Raw genomic sequence first — 21,612 nt, 5'->3', positions numbered from 1 at the left:
CTCAAGCAGCAGTTCGCTGTAATCAGAAGTGTCTGGATGCTGATGGTAACCATTCTTAGCACCTCCTATAATTACAAGTCAAACGTGACTTGTATTCATCTTTTGTTATTGGTATGTTGAGTATTACAATTGTAATAGTTTTTTTCCTTTCTTAAAATGTGCATACTTTTTTTGGAACCTCTATATATATATATATGAAAAAATTAAATTTGTTTCTGGTACATTGACTCTAATCTTCACTCTGACTTCATTTTCTTAAGTTTTCTTCTGAATGTCCATTTAATATTCAGGATTCTAAAGAGAAAGCATATTTTCCAAAATGTTAGGAAATGGGATAGAGTGAGAATATTCAACTGGGGGGATCAAGTAATTGGATCAGAATGAAAATTTGGAATTACTAGGTTGACTAAGAAGTAGATCATGTTTAGCGTAAAGCATATTTTTACATAAAACTGTTTTTGAAGTAACAGGCCATATCTGTTACAAAGTAACAATACCGACACTAGAAAAATAGGTGCAGAAGGGGCCAAAGGTATCACCTGATCTCTGAACATGACACAGCTAAAGTCTTTTGGGGCGCAGAAGAGACAAGTATCGCTAAGAAATACAGGTGAGTAGAGTGGGCTAGTAAGGGAAAAAGGAAAAATAAGAAATGTTGCCATGACATAAAGACTTTCTGAGGAAATAACTCGATAGATGACCCTTACTTGCGCTCTAAGAGTTTAGCAAACAAAGAAGCAAAAGTAAAAAACTTAGTTCCTTATTTTTATTTTTTAAAAATCCCTGTATTTGTGATATACTTTTTTCTATTGGCAAAACATTTTATTACATGGAATACATTGTCTTAAAAATCCAAAGTATTAACAACAACAAAAAGCCATTATCAATGCCAATTTAGATTTTCAAGTTCTAAAAATCTTCAACTTCCTTTATATAAACCCCAACTTGAAACAGAGTTTCTGCTAATCGATATTCTGAAGGCACAGGAAGACAAAGTGTGCTAGGCCCTGAGAATGAAAAGATGAAGGAAGCGCAATATTGGCCAAAAAGGAATTCAGTCCAGGGGAGAAAAGCACTAAATAGATCCTTCCGATAGTATATAAGTGCTATGAGAGGCGCTGAACTAGCTGCAAGACTTTGGTCTTCTGGGAACACACAGCGGGGCTCACACAGCTGAGGACAGGCGGACGGGTGAGGAGCCAGGGCAGTACAGGACCGGAAGGAAGTCTTCCTAAAAGAGGGGACATGCATGTGGAATTGACGCTTAACTGGTTTAATGTTCAGGAAGTTTTAAGTTACCTCTTCAATGGCTTTTTGTCTTTTGTCTTCCACATCTTTATCCATTCTATACAAAGATGAAGAAAATAAACAGGCCATTACTTCAGCTGATTGAACATTGAAAATAACCTTTCAAAGAACTAATTTCTTTCTGTTGAAAACTGGCAAATGTTAAGCTCATTTTAAAAGAAAAATTGTAATCTTATCACAGTTCACAATATTTAGATATTCAGCATTGCGCTGTTTCATTTAGTGTGAACAGAGTACTATTTTCTTTTCAAAGACTTACAGTGATATAATTTAAAAATTACTGTTAACAACACAAAGAAAGTAATTTGGATAAGCTTTATCCTTTAATCACAACAAATTAAAAGTATTTCATTCCACAGAAATTTAAAAATTGTCCAAATTCATTTTCTTCAATTATAGCAAGTTTATCATAGTTGTAATTTTAGAATCAACTTACTCCGAAAGAGAAGAAAAGAAATTATCATCCTTAGACAGCTAAATAAATAAGCAAAATTATTAATTGTGAAATAAAATACCAACAATATAAAATTTGTCCAAATGATTATTTTTTTCACTTTGATACAATATGCAATTACAGTAACACAAATTTGTCAGCTGTGAGATTTAATATAAAATGTTGGGTCTCAAGTACAAGACATATACTTGCCAAGGATTCAGCAGTTAGCCTTGTAAGACCACTTCTTTAATCTGTTCCAGGAAAGAATATATGCTTTCCATTAATAAATTGGTAAGACACTTTTTTCTGTCTTAAAATTTCTTCATATATACGTATGTATATCTGTGGCTTAAGAAAGCTTACATGATAATGTGCATACTTCAGAAACTAAAATCAAGTGGATTTTCAAATAAGGGAATTGTGAGAAAGACTACGGTAGCAATCCCCGTATCTCAGCTTGAACAACAGCCATTTTGAGAATAACTCAGTTCTCTTCATCACATCATGGACATAACCAGGTCAAAATGGCAATGCATCATATTAATAGCATATAGTAATAGAAAGCTCTGATCTAGCATTACCTCATTCAAAACCCTTTTGCTGTTTTATCAGAGGGACTTTAAGAACCTAAGATATTCAAGTAATCGCTAGAAGCCATGAAAATCAGTTTGGCTAAATATTATAGGGCCAGATCGTAGAAGGTTGCAAGAAGTCATATAGGGTACGTATCCTGACCAGCATACCACACAACACTGGCATGAGCATACAGGTTACAGATATGCCCTCAATAGATCCTTGGAGGGGAGAGGTGGTTCATGACTGTTCACCTCCTGTACGGACAGACTCATTTGCTTACACCAGTGTGCCTTTTGGTTATGTTTTATGTGTAGCATGGCATAAAAATGGTGGGAAGCACTGAAATAGGGAACTTTAATTAGATAGGAAGAGACATTGAAAGCCATTGCTTGCTGCTACTAATGAATCAATCCGTTTTAAAAGTATACTCACTATCCTTGGTAGAAGCCATAACCATTCATTGAATTACATTAGTAAATTAAGCTAAATTTAGGGTTTTTTCCCACTCTCTCCTCCTCGCCTATATTACAAATCTATCTACTGATATACACCAAGATTCATAAACCCACCCAGACAATAGATCACTTATTAGTAATTACAGAAATGTTGTATCACAACTTTGGTTAACGGTACTGTTGACTCTAGAGGGCAGGAAGAATATCCTGTACTTCTTCAGTGTTCCTCACAGTGCCTCAGTCTCAGGAAATACCTGCTGACTTGATAGGTAACAGTTGTCCCTGGGGGAATATACTGAAGAGTAGAGGCAAAATAAAGCATACAGTTTGTGTGAAATAAAAAGTTAGTCTCATTTGTGACTCATTTGCTTTTAAATAATCTTTCACCTTCTCTTTCAAAGATATTTAGATTTACGTTAAAATCCTTTTAAGCTTATTCCTTTTTCTGTTCTTTTTCTACAACACTTTGGATGGACGTTAATTATGAATGAATGGCCATCAAGTTACCAAGCCAAGAGAAGACGAAATAGAAAAACCAGACAAATATTTGCAAGAGCATCTCAACAGGTGTACATCTTTGTGTGACTGCATTCTAAAGTTAAAGGGAAAAGGATTACCCTTTATTTTCTGACAACACATGTATCTTAGTACCCAGTATTCAACTTTTACAAATATAAAGAAAATCAGACAATAAAACTGACATCAACAAAAAAGTCCCTCAAACTATTAATGAAAACTGTTTGCTGTAATTTTTAATTACAGGTCATTGCAATTTTTAATCAAAAGCCAGGTCTGCTCCACCAAAGAAGTGCATGTTCTCATTACATGAGGCGTCATTAGGCAGCACAAGTTGGAGGCACACTAGTCCTGGGAAACCCACACAAACATCGACAAAGAAGTTAAGGCTGCTCTGATTACTAGGCTGAATTCAAGACAATATAATTCAGGTCCCCAAGCATCCGATGTCAAAGTTGGATGAAGTCTATAAAATGGATGCTAATGGATACCCTTCCATTCAATGTGTCTTAACTTGGTAAGGGGATTTTTAGGTTTCCCTAAATGTGTAAATACATGGCAATGAAACAGCATTTTACTTTACCCTGCACCACCGAAAAAGAAAACAAAACAAAAATTCAATGGCAGGAGCCATAATCATGTAGAAAGGTACAAATCTCAAAATGCCCTTCCCTCTTCCAAATGCTGAGGAGCCAGAGTCGTCCCATAAGTAGCAGGGGGAGGTGGTCATCTCTAAAAGAAAAGGAATCCCACCCAGATTTGGGACTGTTAGCAGAGGAATTTTTCTGCATGTATTTTTTTGACCTCACTCCTCATTTAGGTAAGACAAAACTGTATCACAATTTTTCGTCCCTGGTATTTTTATATATAAAAATATTCAACTTCAGAATTTCCTATTTCTCTTCACGTGAGAGTATATCATTACAACTTCGGTGCAAAGAAAGGAAAACTTACCGAGAATGACTTAAGTATAAAGCTTGACGATGAATGTCTTCTGGGTCTATTTCTACAGGATTTATTACAGCTAGTTGATCAATAGACCATCTAAACTTCCCTGGAGTCTTAACAAAAGAAAGTGAGCTTATGAGTAAAAGCAAACTAACCAATTTCAACTGAAAAATAAAGAGAATGGTTATTAATACAAACATATCTTACAGCTCATATTTTTAATTTGACTTTACTACTACATTAAATGGCAAATGGTAATCAAATCACACTAAATCAATTGACTTGACTATTACTTTTAAAATAGCCAAATCTTCCCTCTGGGTGATTTTTAAAATTGCAAATAATAGGAAAATCACAGTAAGGGTATTAACAGTACAGAAATTCTACAATTAACACTCATTATTGATGCAATATGCCCCCAAAAAAGTAAAAACCTCTTATTAGTTATCAAAGGTCTTTCCTTTCAATAAGAATGAACTGAAATTAAAGTCCTGACTACAGAAGTACCTGCCAAAGCTCACAAAATAGTTGATCCTTAAAATAATTATGAATGGTAACCAGTGCTGCCTTTCTGTATTCAACTGTCCAACTAAACCAAACTCTTATCCAAATCCTAAACTGTAATTCAGAATATATTTTTGACCAATTCAGGATTAAAAATCCAAGATGCCATACGTTCTTTCTTTGAGGATTAAGTTGCAATCATTCCATTATTAAGACTAACAGATAATTAAGATTTAATATGATTCAGTTAAAAATGAGGTCAGGTTAATGACTCAATATAAACTGTGTAACTGTAAAACTTTCCTCTCATGCATACCTGCTTCATGTCAATATGAAAGTATGAGGTGTGATCAAAAAATAAGGTGAATATTTAAATTTAAAAAATTTTTTCTTTTTAATTTATTTTTAATTTATTGGGGTGACAATTGTTAGTAGAATTACATAGATTTCAGTTGTGCAATTCTGTATCACATCATCCATAAATCACACTGTGTGTTCACCACCCAGAGTCAGCTCCCCTTCCATCACCATACATTTGATCCCCCTCACCCTCATCCCCCACCCCCCAACCCCCTTACGCTCTGGTAACCACCAAATTACGTTCCCCAGATTAATTTTCATAAATTTAAAAAATTTGAAAAAGTAAAAGACACATTGCCATTAATCCCCCTCAAAATACTCCCTTCACCTCGAACACATTTATCCCATTGTTCTTGCCACTTTCTGAAGCCGTTCTGGAAGTCCTCTTTCCTGAGTGTCTTTACTTCATCCTCCATTATGACAGCGTTCCGTGTCACACATTGCTTCTGGTACAGCAATTTCCATCAAATAAAAACATTATGATGTGTCCTCATCCACCTTATTCACCAGATCTGGTACCGTGCAACTTCTGGCTCTTCCCCAAAGTCAAAATGACCATGAAAGAAACGTTTTGGATTGATTCAGGACATCAAGGCAGCCACGACAGCACAACTAAAGACACTCACGAAAGAGAACTTCCAGAACTGCTTTCAGAATGACAAGTACGATGGGAAAAGTTTGTTCAAAGCAAAGGGGAGTATTTTGAGGGGAATTAATTGGCAATGTGTCTTATTGTAAATTTTTTTGTATTTAAACCTTCACCGGGGGAGGTGGCTGGTAGATGACGGTAAAGAGGAGCAAATATATGGTGATGGAAGGAGAACTGACTCTGGGTGGTGAACACACAATGTGATTTATAGATGCTGTAATACAGAATTGTACACCTGAAATCTATGTAACTTTACTAACAATTGTCACCCCAATAAACTTTAATTAAAAAAATAAATAAAAAAATAAACCTTCACCATATTTTGTAACCACATCTCGTATAGCATAAACAGCCACCCAGTTGGCAGTTTTCTTGATAATATATTAAAAAATCAGACTTCAAAAACTCTCCAGTGTAGCCAACAACAGTAAAAATAAGCTAATTGATGAAGGTTATTTCCCTAATCTCTTAAAGAGCACTTTCCCTTGCATATCACCCTTGTTCTTAACTATAGTCATAACACACATCATTTTCTTTTGTTGTGTCTATCCCACTAGAGTACAGGTTGACTTCTTTTTGTACAATCTGCAAGCCATGAATGGTTGACAGAAACCTCAAAGAATATAAGCATTTCATGTTGTGAAAATGACAAGAAATTCAAGTTTTAGTGCCCATAAATAAAACTCTCTTGGAACACATCCATGTTTACTTGTTTACATATGGCCTGTAGCTGCTTTTGTGATACCAGGCAGAGGTCAGTAGTTGTAACAGCAACCAGATGACCAGCAAAGCCTAACTGGCTCCTGACAGGAAGAGTTTGCTGACCCCTGCATTTGAGTATAAGCTCCTTGAGTTTGTGTCTAATGACCCTGATTTGTTCACGGTGTAACCTTTATGCCTAGCACTGACGCGCAGCAGCATTCAAATGTTTGCTGAATAAAAGGGAATAATTAGGTGACATACCTTCTTCTCCAAAATGGTAGTAGTAGATATATCATCAACTATAGTGTCTAGCTACACCCACAATTGCAGGAAGCTAACATGTTATCCATTAAATCAAAAAAAAGAGAAATGCTAACCAGAAATATCTTCTAGGAACTTACTTTTAGCCCAATAACTATATTATAATGAACATTACAATTTAAAAAAGCACATTCCAGGTACATATTCTCCATGATAAATTTCCCCCTTACCTTGTAAAAAAAGATATTTATATTTAAAATTATTTGTAAACACTAGTAAGAATAACTTACTGGTAATTTTGTTGATTTAAAAACAGAAGGACTGGAGAGAGTTTGTTCATGGAGATTAGAATAATCACCAGGACTTTCAAAAGGATTTAAAACAGGGATCCTTCCTGGAGTTTCCGGTGTTATTTGCATTTTTGGTTCTCTGACATCTCCCATAGCACAGAGCAAAAACTAAAAAGAAAGCAGAAGTATATACAATAAAACGACAAAGTTCCATAGACATTCCTTTTGACAAGTAAAATGAATTCAACAGACATTTCACAAAAATTATCTCAAAACCTAACACTTTTGGAGTTTTATGTAGTTCACAAAAAAGCATCACATACATTTTCTGAAGTGATCCTTGAAACAAATTTAAAAGCTAGAGAGGTAGGGTATTACTGATAATCATTTTGCAGAATTAATAAGCTCAGAGAAGTGGCTTATCAAAAGCAATCAACCAAATGTGAATGAGTTCAGGTGCGCTTTCGAGGCAACTAAATATTACAAGAGGATCAAAATTCCTTTCAACTAAAGGACTTATACCTGCAGTTTTAAATTCATTATATCAAGTCTCTAAACAATTTGAACATCCTTCGCATATCCCAGCAATTCCCTATCAAGCTACAGTTACTAAACAACAATTATTTACAGCAAGCAACAAACAAGAGACGAGGAGACTTGTGCACGCGTGCCTTTCTCGCAAATTAGCCCCCGTCAAAAAAGTATGACTGATTCGGGATAGGAAATTAACCGCCTTTGGTTGCCTCTCCTCAAACATCCTCCTTTCGCTAAAACCCCTTGGTTTCGAAAGCTAAAACCAAGTCAAAGCAGGCTACAATTAGACAAAAAGAAGAATCCACTTCTTGGAAGGCTGAAGTGCAGCTGGCTTCTTTGGGTGAAGAGCAGTGGAGGACATTCACGCTGGTGTCACCCCCACCCTGCGCGTCCACTCATTCTTGGTGTCCCTCTCTTCTGGACCTACTCCCAGACTGCTCCCATTCACCATGAGGCGAACCAGCGACCGGGAAAAGCGAGCTTTGCAATTCGAGAAGGAGAAAAAGCCAGGAACTACAAAGAACGTACCTAGTAGTGTGTTAAAAAAAAAAAAAAAAGGAAGCCACCCAAAGGCGACTCCAGGGCACTCCGGAGGTACCAGGACAGCAACCACGACAGGCAGACTCTTTAACTCCCCGCTTCCGCGCTGATTTAGGCCAACCAGGGCACGGGGCTTGTGGGCAATTGGCCAATCGCGTCGCACCGCTGTCCGCGAACCAGCCAATCGCATGGAGGCGGCCTAGTAAATTCGAATGGAAACTCCACGCTTCACATTCCGCGCTGAGTAACGAAGCTCCAAATTCAAATCAACGCAGGCCCACGCTTGCGGCGAGCGCGAGGGGCGGAGCCTGTCCGGCGTGAGCAGGAGACGCGCGGTGTGATTGCCCAGGAGAAAGGAAGGCGCTCCAGTTCCGGGTCACAGGCCCTTCTCCCGCCTCCCTCGGCCTCAACCATGGCGGGTAGTAGCGGTTCAGGGGCTGCGGCGGCGGCCGCAGCGGCGACGAATCTGAATGCGGTGAGAGAGACCATGGACGGTGAGTTGCCCGTTTGGCCCCTTTTACCTTGCTTCCTTTTCCCAGAGCCACGGCTCCCAGACGGAGGTGAGCCCAGGAGGACTTTAGGACCACTTCCTGTCCCGAACGGCATCTTTGGAGATCCTTTCCAGGGATCCGCCAGGGCCGCAGGGCTGATGGCTTCATCCTTGAAGAGTTGTCTCTTCGCTGCTGCGTAGTTTGTCGCGTGCACGGCGTTCCAGCTCCCACGTCAGTCCCACTCCCCGCGCGCATCCCACGCTCCCTCCCCGCGCGCTACGCCCCCCTCCCGCCCCGGCGTCCTTCCCTGGGTACCAGCCTCACGCGCCGCGCCCACCCCGCAGAGCCCGTTCCGCCTTCGACCCCGCGCGGTGGTCCAGTGCGGGACGCCCATTCCTCTCAGTCCAGAGCGGGGTGCAAGTCTAGATCACTCTCAAGACTGTAAGCCCCGTGCGGGCATTGCTGTGAGCCCTGTTTGGTCATCGTTACTATTTTGTCCTTGGCACTCCAGTAGGCGCTTTTAAAATATTCGGTAATGAACAAGTCGCCTCTTCCTCAGAACTGCCCGTTTGACTTGGAGCGGGTATCCTGGGGTTCATGGTATGTTTTCGCGCCGCGAGGCATGCGAGTTAAAGCGTACACGTTCATAGAAGATGAAATAAGCGTCTTGGAGTTAACTACCCTCTCTCTACCCTCTGATGCGGGTTCTCCCTTTTAGACCTCTGGTGGTGAGCTTGGACAAGCCACTTAAATGTCTTTGAGCCTGCTGCCTTTTTTTTTTTTCCCCCGTAAAACTAGATTACCTCCTAGGATTATAACGTGAGTATTTAAGATTACCAGGTAAAGGTATATCGAAGGTGATCATTAAAAGATACTGTATTTTTTTGTGAGTAACATGTCATCCCACTTGCAGACTCCTGTTTTTGGTTTCCATTTTATTCTTCGCATCCACCTACGAGTATATATGAGTTTGATGGATGTCAAACGCTGGTTTCTGCATTTTCCAGAGGATACCCACACCAGTCTCTCTCTCTCTGAAAACATTATCCCCTGAAATTCTCACTGAGCAGTGTCAGCCTTCGTGCTGCATGTCTCCTTCACTAATACATCTCCTTAATGGGACTTCCGACAAGACTTCTGGTGGACTTCTGCACTAGCTGTTGATTTCCTTTTCAAAGAATTACTTATATTATTAGAGCCTTTGCATCTCATTTTTTATTTACCAAGTATCTGCCTTTCGTTTTTCTGAAAAATAGAATTTTGTTCTTAACACCAGATTCGGCCTATTTTTCCATCCTTGATGTATCACAGCTATGTTAGCTGTGCTTAGGTTCCTTAATTATATGGCCACAGGATGCCGTTTGAATAGAATACATAAATTTTTTCTGGTTGAACTACTGATGTAGAAATGAGAACTGATGTTTTGTATTGGTTGCATCAAGATGATTACTAGGAGACCTTTGTGTGAAATGAAGATTATAGAGAGTGTAAGAACATGGAAAAGTGAAGAAAGACCTTTTTTTTTTTTTTTAAATTGGAGGAGAGAAGGTGTGGATTAGAGAACACTGCCCCTCTACAGATGGCTTGTCCACAAACCAGAAGGTGCAAAGAAGGACCCAGGTTGACAGGTACTGTCGTGTCCATTAGAGCTCTAAACTTACATAAAATCCCTGCTATCGTGCCATTGTTGGGTCCAAGACAGTCAGTCATGTCAAATGTGAAGTTGAATTATTGCTGTCAGTGAAAAACATTGAAATATTTTCTATGTTGTCTATAGTGGTTGAGGTGCAAATGGAAGAAACATAGTCACACTTGCACTGTAAATAATTGACTGTACACTGAACTGAAAAAGTCCTAAATGCAGTCATTTTATAACCCCACCTTCCTCCACTCATTCCCAAAAATAACACTGTAGCATGCCTAAGGAGCTGGGCTCACTACTTAAATATCATTATTATTTGAAATTCTGATAATGTAGAGTTTCCCTTGTATTTAAATCTATCCATGAGAGCCAGACTCTCACGGATAGTTCAGAACTTTTTGAGTCTGACTACCCACCTTCAAAATGTAGTATTTCTCCTCATCCTCTTACTGCCTCCCTCCCATCAGTATTAGTCAACTATCAGTCATTTTTAGTCTTTTAATGGATGTTAGTGATTTGCAAGGATTGTAGAACTCATCTAGAAATATTTGTAATTTTCTTGTGAAATGAAAGCATTTTTATTGACACTTCAGACGGAAGGAAGCAGTGGACTATGTTATTTATCTGCACTCATCAGTCGGAAAAGAACCTAATTGATCCTAGACTTAGTATAAAGTCTATTGCATAAGACCATCTACTCTCACTCACTCTTAGATCTTCAACATTCTCTTCCTACATTCCCTCTTTAAAATGTCAGGCTTCTTCAGCGACCTCTCTCTCTCCCCTATGTACTCAGTTGTCTCTTTTGCTTTTCAGTGTTTTGAAATTTTAGATACTCTATCAATAGCTTCATACTTTAATTCTTATTTTCTTGTATTCTAGGATTTTCCTTATGTTCTAATTTTTTACTACTAATAAGTACGTTTTTGACAATTAGGATAATTACCTCTTCCTTTCTAGAAGCTTCAGTGTAATACTACATCAGGTACTATATCAGGTAACAACTAACTACTATATCAGGTAGTTAGCAAGAAAAAGAAATTAAGAGAGTCCACAGTGTATAAGGCAGTGTCATTGAAGCAAACGTATAGTCCATGCTACCACCATCAATCTAGTTGCTTTTGTGAGAAAGAAGCCTGGGAGTCAGTCTTGCTTTCTCTCACCTCCTCTACCTCCTATTCTTCATTAAGCTCTTTCAGTTCACTGATCTCAGGTTTGACCACTTTTCTTAACCTCTCCTGTCCATGCCATCCACCAGTCTTTCAATAACTTAGCTAGACTCTTTATCCACGTGTTCTCTTGTCCCTGTGCAAGTTCCACTTCGTATTATGCAACAAATATCTTTTAAAAATGGAAGTCTGATCTTACCACACTCCTATTTTACACCTTCTTCTAATAGCTCCCCAAAGTTCTAAAATCTTAACTAAGTCTTAGTAGATTGTTTTGTCTTCCTCATCTCATGTATTATACCTGTTTATCCCCTTTAATTACATTGCTTTCACATGAGCCTTTCAGATCATTTTATTTTACCAAATTCGCCGCAGCATAGGAACTTTTGCACAGGCTGTTTTGGGGCACCCACTCTTTGCTCTTTCTTTTGACTCTGCATTAGCCAATTTGATTTCTGTTTACCCTTGAAGTTTAAGCTTCATTGTCAGTTCCTCAGACAAACCGTTCCTAAACATTGTATCCTTCACAGCTAGGTAAGATGCCCTTGTAATTTGTTTTGGAAGTATGCTATTTTCCTTTATTTTGCTTGCCATAATGGAATCAGTTATTTTAATATCTGTTAGTCTCCATGAGAACTGGGACTATACCTATCTATTTCACAAGTACATTTTCAGCACAAAATACACATAGGTACCAGTGACACAGTAGACACTACAGAAATACTTATGGATTACAGACAGTTTGTGAAGTTAGGAAGTAATGATCAATGTGAATTGTAAAAGAATGCTTAAAGGAACACAAATATTGAAGTGGAATTATATGGAGGGCACTGAAAAGGGAGAGGAGAAAGCATAAACAAAGGCATGAAGTTAGGAATAAGCATAGCATTTATAGATAATGGTCTACCATAAGCAAAAACTGGAGAGAATTTGTCAGGAACAGTTAATGTCGATGATGATGTTAGAGAGTTGGAATAGGGTCAGAATATATGTTCTGTTTATCTGTTGCTGCATAATCACCCCAAACTTGTGGCAGAAAACAACAGAAATTACTTGTCTCTCACAGTTCTGAGTGTTGACCAGGCTCATCTGGGTAGTTGCACCGAGGGTATCGCATGCATTGCAGTTAGACAGTGCTGAGTCTGGAGTCATCTCAGAGCTTCCTCACTCACATAACTACTAGTTGATGCAGACTGTTAGCTGGCTTTTCATTAGGGCCTGTTGGCTGGAACATGTGGGTTTCCTCACTTGGAGGCTGGGTTCCAAGGGCAAGTGTCTCGAGAGAGCAAGAAGGAAGCTGTATTCCATTCTTTTAACCTAGCCTCAAAAGTCATGCAGTGTCACTGTTTGGAGGTGATGTCTTCCTGAGCCCTGAGCGTATCTGTACGTTCTTGCTCTATTTGCCGAGAATACAAAACCCTGGCTGCTCTTCTTCCTGCTGTCTCAGAGTTGTGTTTACTGTGAGTAGCACTGAGGGATGAGGTAACATTTACATTTACCTCCAGGTAAAGTGACAGGCTTGCCAGCCACTTACTGTAAAAATAGGGATTTCCCAATCTCCGTGTTCTTCAGCTGTGAATATGGTTTGTCAATATAAGATACTACCTAACTAAGTCAAAGAAGAAAAGCTACCTGGTCATTTGAGTGGTTGATGAAAAAGCACTGATAAGATGATAATATTTTTTCTTCATTTTAAAGTCTTAGCAAACGAAAACAGTACCTTTTTAACCTGCTAAAGGATTGCTACATGAAACCAATATCACCCTTCACGTTAATGTTAAATGTATTCTAAATAAAATTGGAAAGACCTGCTTTCATTGCTTTAAAAAAAATTGATATGAAAACTTTAGCAAATAGAGCAGGATAAGAAAATTAAAAGAAATCAAAGAGGACACAAAACAGCTATTCGTATGTGAAACGATTAACTGACTAGAAAACACAAGAGAAACATAGAGTATCAGCACTAATCAGTTGAAATATGCAAGAGTGAGGCAGAATCCATTTATGAAAACAACCAAAACTAAAAATTAAAGAAATCGATGTTTCATTATCAAAATTGATGATAACTGAGCACTGGCTGAACTTTTCTGTTCCAAATGTATGAGAATGACGAGAAGTAATATTAAAATACAATTATCAGCATATCCATGTTTAAAAACAGGAAAGGGAAGTCTCCATTGATTAGAAAGAGAAAGGTCCCCCCGAAAGAAAGGAGCAGATGGGAACCACAGCAGGGGACTGGGTATAGAACCTGACAGAAGCATGCTGCCCTGCCTGAGTGGAGCTGGGGCCAGAAGTGTGCCATCTGCCACAGCGAGAAATTGAGAAACACCATCCATGTGTTTTGTGTGTTTGGAGCCAGGATGCTTCCACAAAACCTGATCAAGAGAGTTGAGACCAGTATGATACTACCCATCTAAGAACACATCACCAATCCAGGACATCCAAGAAAAATCTCCTATGGAAGATGAGCTTTCAGCCTAAGTCACAAAGTACCTAACTAAGGGAGATGAAAAACAAACAACTAACATGAAAAATGAGAAAAACAACCAAGTAGACATAATTGCTAACTCGGTTAGCACTACTGTATGCCAAACTCCATTCTAACTATATCCTTTAATCCTCACAACAATCCTGTAAGTACTGTGATTATCCCATGATGAAATAAAGGCACAGAGAGGTTACCTTGCCTACTAAATAATGAAAGTGGAATTTCAACCTTGGTTGGGCTCTGGAGAACACACTCTTAAACCACTCTGTTTTTGCTGCTTGCTTATACCTAAAGAAGCAGAAATCTCAGAAATGGCTTACAAAAAGAATAGAGCCTCAAATAGATAAGGGCAGAAACAAAATAAGAAGTGGTTATACGTAAGCAGTTAACTGTGAAACAAGAATAAGTGATTATGGTGGGAAATTAGAAATCTTAAAATAGAGTTATTGGAATAAATTCAGCAGAGAGCATGAATAACAACACCTTGAATGCAACTGAAGAAAAAGTATTAAGCATGTTGGAGTATCAGAACTGAAGAAATGAAAATGGAGAGGGCTGTCGCCTTCCAGCCAAGATAGAATAACAGGGACTGGATTAACTCTCCTGGAGCACCCAACCTGGAGCAACCAACAAAACCCAGGCAAAATATGCAGAACAATGCTTTTCAAGACACTACATCAGGCAGCAAAGGACAACGATCCCTGAGAGACAGGAAACAAATGAAGTGAGCCAGGTACTTGTCCCAGCTTATTGCCTTCAGAAAGTTTCCAGACCACAGTGCAGTGGGAGGAGAGGAGGAATCCAGACAGAACCCAGTGGACACCCTGAATTGAGCAGAAGGAGCTGAGTCCAAGGAGACCACAGCAGGTTGCAGGAGAGAGTGCCTGAGAAGAAAGCTACACTCAGAATTCTGGAGAGCTGCAGAAGGGTCTCCCTCAAGTATTCAGCAGAGCATTGAATAGCAAAAGTATCCAAAAAGCTTGGGAAAGAACCATCCAAAAGGATTAGAGGGAACAGTACACCATGCTCACACAGGACTGAGAATAGTGCCTGTATCTACCAACCAGAATGGAAAACTTCCTAATTCACGAGATACTGAGTAGAGTACTCAGAAGGGTCTTACCTCAGTGATGGGGAATAATTAGCCCTACACTTAAACAGGGTTCTGGTCCTGACTAATAAATCTTAAAAGACCCAAAGGATCAAACTGTTTGCAGATAACTACTCCATTTCAAAGCTCAAGAATATGTATAGAAATAGAAAATTACCCAGTACCCAACAAAATAAAATTCATTGTCTGGCATCCAAACAAAAATTGGTAGGTAGGCAAAGCAGAAACTATGACCCATGATGAAAGAAATTCGACAGTTGAAAAAAGGCAGTTGAAACAGACCCAAAATTGCCACAAGTGTTAGGATTACCTGACAAAGACTGGAACTACCCCATATGTTTGAAAGTTAAGTAGAGGTGTGGAAGATATTTATATTTTTTAAAGACTCAAAAATTGAACTTCTAGGGATGAAAATGTCAGATACGAAAAATAGGTAAAGTCCTATCTCATGAACATCATGAATACTATAAAAGTTTTTGGGAGGACTTATATTTCAATTAATGGATGACTTAATATTAACTTGTTCATTTGTCCCAAAATAATACGGTATTTCATGCAATTTATATCAGAATTCAAATGGAATTTGTTCTTGGAATTGGTCAATATTTTTAAGTTCATAGAATGAAAGGGCTTTTGATAATAAAAAGTAACAACAGTAAATTTATGCAAAATAAATTTAATATAATTAAAATTGTGTCTCTGACATAAGATAAGCATGCAACAAATCTATAGGTGTATGGCAAGTTATTTTGTGATAAAGGTGGCATCTAAAGGATAGATCATTCAGTAAAAAGTGTTGGGTGACTTACTAATATTTCTGGAAGTTAAAGTTAGAGATTCTATTTTCCACCCAAACTGCAGGTAATTAAACATTTAAATATTTATGGAGGGAGGGCAATAAACTTTCAAGTGCTGGAAGAGAATGCTGGTGAATAATTACATACTCTCTACATGTGGAATAACTATAAGCATAATGCCAAGAGAAAATGATGCAGGAAATGGTAGATAACACGTTGACCAATGACTTAGAAAATTCTGAACACACTCTGGGAAACAGCTGCCATAAAACAAAGTTTAATGCAACCAATGTATATATATATATATATCCTGTGGTTCTCAATGCTGGTGCTTGTCAAGTGAAAGACAGATACTTTTATAAACTATAATAAAATGGAGTACTGTAAAAATGAAGTTAAAAAATATAAGCTTTCATTTTTATTATTAGAATCAACAAACATGGTCACTCAGTCAAATTACAAGTTTCTAAATGTTTTTAAAGCCTTAAACATGTATATTACTGACTGAGCAGTTCCACTTCTAGGAATTTGTTCTAATAAAATTATGTTAGTATGTACAGATACTTATCACAGTATTATTTTAATGGGGAAATATGAGATCCACCAAACTCTTAAAATAGAGGGTTAAGTAATATATAGTGTTTCCATAAAATGGAATATTGCATGACTGACTAAATTATATTGTAAAAAAAATACTGGAAAGTGGGGAAATGTTCAGAATAATCCTGATTACGATACGTAAATTTTAGATAGACATTAAATGAGTGGTAGGACAAAAACTAAGATGTAGAAAACAGTTGTGCGGAGAGAGATTGAAAATTTATTTTGAAGTTTCTAGAGCTAAGTAAGGACAAGACATTACATGCCCCTTTCCAAATGTAATGATGCTGATAGTTCTTTGGTATTTGCAGTGTTATGTGAATTAAAAGTATTATGTGCATATTTTAAAATGGAAGATTTTGTTTTTAAAATTTTCTCTTTTTTCAGTTCTGCTTGAGATTTCAAGGATTTTGAATACTGGCTTAGATATGGAGACTCTGTCTATTTGTGTACGGCTTTGTGAACAAGGAATTAACCCAGAAGCTTTATCATCGGTTATTAAGGAGCTTCGCAAGGCCAGTGACGCACTAAAGGTAGAGATCTGGGTGTTAGTTCATTCTAAATACAGATGCTTTTGTTTAGAAAATGATTAATGATGAAGTTTACATGAAAGATCCTAAACATGATTAAAGCAGCTTCTATCTCCATCAGAAGAAAATCTGAAGACCAGGAGCTTAGTAGCATATATTCAGATCGCAAAAATTGCTACTCTCATGGGCTATGTTTTTCTCCCAAAAGTCTCCAACTTAACTGTGTTTAGGTAAAATTGTATCTGCCCCAAATAAGACATGCTCAAGTTTGGTACCTGTGAATATGACCTTATTTGGAAAGAGTGCACCTGCAGGTGTAATCAAATTAAGACGAGATCATAATGGATTGAATGACTGATGTTCTCATAAGACAAAGGAAATTTAGGCACATTGAGAAACGGACAGTACCCTGTGAAGACACAGACACAGAGGGGAAAGGGCCATGTGATCGTAGAGGCAGAGGTTGGAGTGATGGTTTCTGTAAGCCAAAGAAGGCCAAGGCGGTTGGCAGCCACCAGAAGCTAGGAAGGTGCAAGGTAGGATGCTCTGCCGGAGCTTTCAGAGAGGGGTGGCCCTGCTGGCATCTTGATTTTGGATTTCTGCCCCCAGAACCTAGGAGACAATAAATTTCTGTTTGTCTAAGCCATCCAGTTTGTGGTACTTGTCACAGCAGTCTTAAAAGTATGCAGATTTTCTGCTGGGAAGTAGAGTGCTGCTGTAAGAAATACCTATAAATGTAGAAGTAGCTTTGGAATTGGGCAATTAATAGCGATTGGGAGGTTTTAGTGCCCTTGATAGAAAAAACTTAGGTGTCTTGTAGAGACGCTTGGTAGAACTATGGACGTTAAAGGTGATTCTAATGAGGGCTCAGAAAAAGAGGAGACTGTAGAGAAAGTTGCAGTCATCTTGGAGGATGCATATATTATGAACAGCATCTTGCTAGAAAATATGGACATTAAAGATGATTCTGGAAAAGTCTCAGACGGAAATGAGCACGGACAGTGGACGAAAGGTAGCCTTGCTATAAAGTGACAGAGCGCTTGGCTGAATTGTGTTACACTGTTCGGGAGGAAAATAAAACTTGAAAGCAATGAACTTAGATATTTAGCTGAGGCAACTTCTAAAGTGTAGGAAGTGCAGCCTGATTTCTCCTTGCTGCTGATAGTAAAATGTAAGGGGATTGAGAAATTTGAGGAAGGAACTGGTAGCAAAAAGGAACCAGCACTTGCTTTGGAAAACTCGCAGCCTACCCAGATAGCACACTGGAGAGGAGGCCAGGCGTGTGGTGGGGAAGCTTTTCATGAAGAGATTAGATGTGTGACTTCACAGGTGTAGTTAGCCTTCTCAGCACGAGCCACTGCCAGCTTGGGCGCAAAATGAAGGAGGGTTGTCAGACTTCTGGGCGTCCATGGGCAGGAAAGAACTCCCTGGCTGTCGACATGAACTCATCATTCAGAAAAGGGGAGACTTGGGAGCATTTGAGATCTTGCTCCCTGGCATGTGCTGTCAGTTTAGCTCAGATAAACTCCTACACAAATTCAAAACAAAACCAAAAAAAGGGGTGGTGGGGGGGAGAATGACTCAGTGGCTCAGAGACCAGGGAACTGCTGAGGGCATTTGGGCTGTGCTGTCAACATGGGTCCAGAGGACCAGCTTTTGTCAAAACTTAGCACCTTTCAATTGCTGAGCCTGGGAAGAGGCAAAATGTTCCCTTTCTTGCTTGCACACAGTCCGATTTAAAATCTCGGGTGATTTTATTTCCATGTTTATATAGCACTAACACGCCATAAATACTGAAACTTCAAGTCAGTCCCGCTTAAAACTTCTGAGGACAAAGTGGCTTCTCTTAGCCTTTTTTCTTGATGGAATAGAATTATATAAAACCTGTAGCTCACCCATCTCCAGTAAGTTCCAGCAATTTGGGTTGCTGGTTTTGTTCTTTTAAAACTTTCATTATTGAAAATAACACAAAAAGGTAAGTAAAACATTTACAGAGCAAAAATTTATCATAAAGAGAATGTCCATTCAACTCACTGCCAGCACCCTAGAAGTCCCCACATCACTGACTTCTTCCTGCTTCTCCCTCCAGTAACTACTGTCCTGATTTTTATGGTATGCTTTCTTACTAAGCATGGATCCCTAAACACTGCAGTGTAATTTTGTAAAATTTTTGAACTTGATATAAATGGAATCTTATAGCACAATCTTTGTACTGGATTGTTTCATTTAACATTATGTTTGTGAGGGTCATTTATGTTGTGTGTACTATAATACATTCCTTTTCACTGTAATAATTATGTTTCATTGTACAAATATACTATAACTTATTTATCCTTTCTACTGTGAATAGATGTTAGGTTGCTTCCAGGTACATATTTTTGTATGGTAATGCCAATTGAGTGCTATAAAGGAAACGGAGGAAAATAGCCTATCTGAAAAGAGTGTGGAAGAGAGACTGACAGATGCGTTTTGGCATGGCATTTTCATAGACAAAATAAAACTTAAGCTATTAGGATAGGAGATTCAGAACTACCTAAATAACATAACTTTTTCAGGTTTTTTTGTTTGTTTTTTGTTTTTTAAGATTTTGTTGGGAAAGGGGAACAGGACTTTATTGGGAATAGTGTGTACTTCCAGGACTTGTTTTTTTTCCATTTCAAGTTGTTGTCCTTTCAATCTTAGTTGTGGAGGGCGCAGCTCAGCTCCAAGTCCAGTTGCCGTTGCTAGTTGCAGGGGGCGCAGCCCACCATTCCTTGCGGGACTCGAGGAATCGAACTGGCAGACTTGTGGTTGAGAGGACGCCCTCCAACCAACTGAGCCATTCGGTTGCTCAGCGGCAGCTCAGCTCAAGGTGCCGTGTTCAATCTTAGTTGCAGGGAGCGCTGCCCACCATCCCTTGCGGGACTCGAGGAATTGAACTGGCAACCTTGTGGTTAAGAGCCCAGTGGCCCATGTGGGAATCGAACCGGCAGCCTTCGAAGTTAGGAGCATGGAGCTCTAATCGCCTGAGCCACCAGGCCCGCCCCACTTTTTCAGTTTTGAGTGTACTGGTTATCTCACGTCCAGTGGACCATAGTCTGATATGAAGGCAAAATCAGTAATTAAGTTGAACAAAAATCAAAGTATTGCCCATCTGAATGGAATGGTAAGCCTCAGGGATAAAGCCTCTTAAAATGCATTTCTCCCTTAATCTAAAACCAGCTTACAAGTATCTTATTAAAACAAGGTAGAAGGAAATCCTGAAAAGCTTCTAGCGAAAAAGAAATATTAGAATAACGAGGAGAAGTATAATGGTTTGTGGTATAGGTGAAGCAGAGTAGCCATGTGTTTGTTATTCTTTGGCCTTTTTTTGTCTAGTTTATAGCATAACAGAGAGGTATTTTCCCATCTTAATCCCCTTTTCACACTGTAGTAAAGCATGAAGAAACAGTCTGATAAAGACTGTGTAGATAAGGTCTTCTGTAGGTTAATTTTTCAAGTAGCAGTATATTTTTACACTATTGTTTAAGATCAAATAACAGTTTTCTACTGCTAGCCTAGCAGTCAGTTCAGAAGGTAGCTTAATGTCCTACAGAAAGTGAAAACCACTGCATTATTCTGATACAAGTGGTTTGGTACATGTGGGGGAGGAGTTTGTTAATTAGTGCGGTATTGACAAATTTATTTCCATGGTGTCTCTTTTTCCATGGTTTTATTATAATGAATCTTACTTTATTGTTCTAGGCTGCTGAAAATATAACAAGCTGACTTTCTGGAGAGATCCTGATGAAATGTCAAGCTTTGCAAGAGGATTTGAAAATCTCATTGTAGTCAAGACCGTACAAAGAAATTACTGCATGCAGCAGTGTAGAAACACTTTCCTTTTTAAGAGAATTATAAAACCATAGCTTTATAAATCAATGAAAAGTGGCTTACAGAGAGAACTATCAGATGTGTTTACGTCACATATTTTTAAACAGTTCTAATGCTTTGTCATTGAAATGTTCATATTTATGTATGCTTTGTTGATAGCTCTGATAGCTTTGGTTTTCTAAGCAGTCTATCAGATGTGCCCGTCTGCTGTGTCTGGTTGAAGTATAGTGGAACTCATCAGTAGTAATGTAGTTCTGACTTGTTGACATTTCCATTATAAACCTTAATTTTGAATTGTTAATGCAAAATAACTATGGACTTGTAGTGGGCTGCAAGTTAACAGAATTTCAGCCACCATTTCTGAATTTTGATTTGGGTTCATTATATATATCAGAATCTTGTGTTTCTTAAGGGCACAAAAAGCATTTGTTGTAATTTGCTCTTTAACAAAGAATATTTAGTTTTTTAAACATAAAGTTTGTCTGGCAGTTAATATGAACCAAATCAATCTTGTATTGATTGAAAATACATAAAATTTTCAGAAATTTAGATTTAAAAAGTAACGAAAGTACTTAGCTTATAGTATTATTTATCATTTGAATCATTTCAATTTAATGAGTATTAATGGAGAATGATTTTCTTTCTAGGTTTTATACTATGAAAATGGTGGCCTAAAAATAATGCATAATGAAACATTTTCAACACACAAAATTCTTTTTTATTACATAAAAATAATTTGAGTGCTTACCTAATATGTCGAGTGGTTACCTAGAAACTAAATAGATAACTAGTGGTTATCTAATCACTAAATAGGAGCTCTCATTTAACAGATAAGTTACTGTTTTCTGAA

The 21,612-nt window shown here is 38.2% G+C and overlaps 2 protein-coding genes across 5 annotated transcripts in view; one reads left to right on the top strand and one right to left on the bottom strand.

Moving 5' to 3' along the window:
• The window catches only part of BORA (BORA aurora kinase A activator), a 26,100-nt gene extending 17,316 nt beyond the window's left edge, over positions 1-8,784 (bottom strand). For 2 of the 4 annotated variants that reach the window (XM_033104354.1, XM_033104353.1), the window contains exons 1-4: positions 8,601-8,784; positions 7,006-7,173; positions 4,246-4,352; positions 1,300-1,345 (exon numbers count right to left, since the gene is read on the bottom strand). In XM_033104354.1, coding sequence (XP_032960245.1) covers positions 1,300-1,345; positions 4,246-4,352; positions 7,006-7,173; positions 8,601-8,738 — 459 coding nt within the window. In that variant the 5' untranslated portion in view covers positions 8,739-8,784. Of the gene's footprint in view, positions 1-1,299; positions 1,346-4,245; positions 4,353-7,005; positions 7,174-7,844; positions 7,977-8,067; positions 8,284-8,600 lie in introns of those variants that run through there. The other 2 variants (XM_033104355.1, XM_033104356.1) reach the window with 2 other exon arrangements.
• On the top strand, positions 8,409-21,612 carry MZT1 (mitotic spindle organizing protein 1). Its single transcript, XM_033104357.1, has 3 exons — positions 8,409-8,573; positions 16,768-16,913; positions 20,634-21,612. The coding sequence occupies exons 1-3, from the start codon at positions 8,492-8,494 to the stop codon at positions 20,655-20,657; spliced, it is 252 nt and encodes an 83-aa protein (XP_032960248.1). The 5' UTR covers positions 8,409-8,491; the 3' UTR covers positions 20,658-21,612.

This window comes from Rhinolophus ferrumequinum, chromosome 4 (assembly GCF_004115265.2).
Source record: "Rhinolophus ferrumequinum isolate MPI-CBG mRhiFer1 chromosome 4, mRhiFer1_v1.p, whole genome shotgun sequence".
Lineage (NCBI taxonomy): Eukaryota > Metazoa > Chordata > Mammalia > Chiroptera > Rhinolophidae > Rhinolophus > Rhinolophus ferrumequinum.
Note: the sequence above shows the minus strand (reverse complement) of the source record. Positions and strands in the feature narration are given on the sequence as shown.

Excerpts from the sequence above, each read along its gene's own strand:
- MZT1 (XM_033104357.1), top strand. The coding sequence starts at position 8,492 with ATGGCGGGTAGTAGCGGTTCAGGGGCTGCGGCGGCGGCCGCAGCGGCG. Across the intron at positions 8,574-16,767 it reads GGTGAGAGAGACCATGGACG|TTCTGCTTGAGATTTCAAGG; the intron begins GTGAGTTGCCCG and ends CTCTTTTTTCAG. Across the intron at positions 16,914-20,633 it reads AGGCCAGTGACGCACTAAAG|GCTGCTGAAAATATAACAAG; the intron begins GTAGAGATCTGG and ends TTATTGTTCTAG.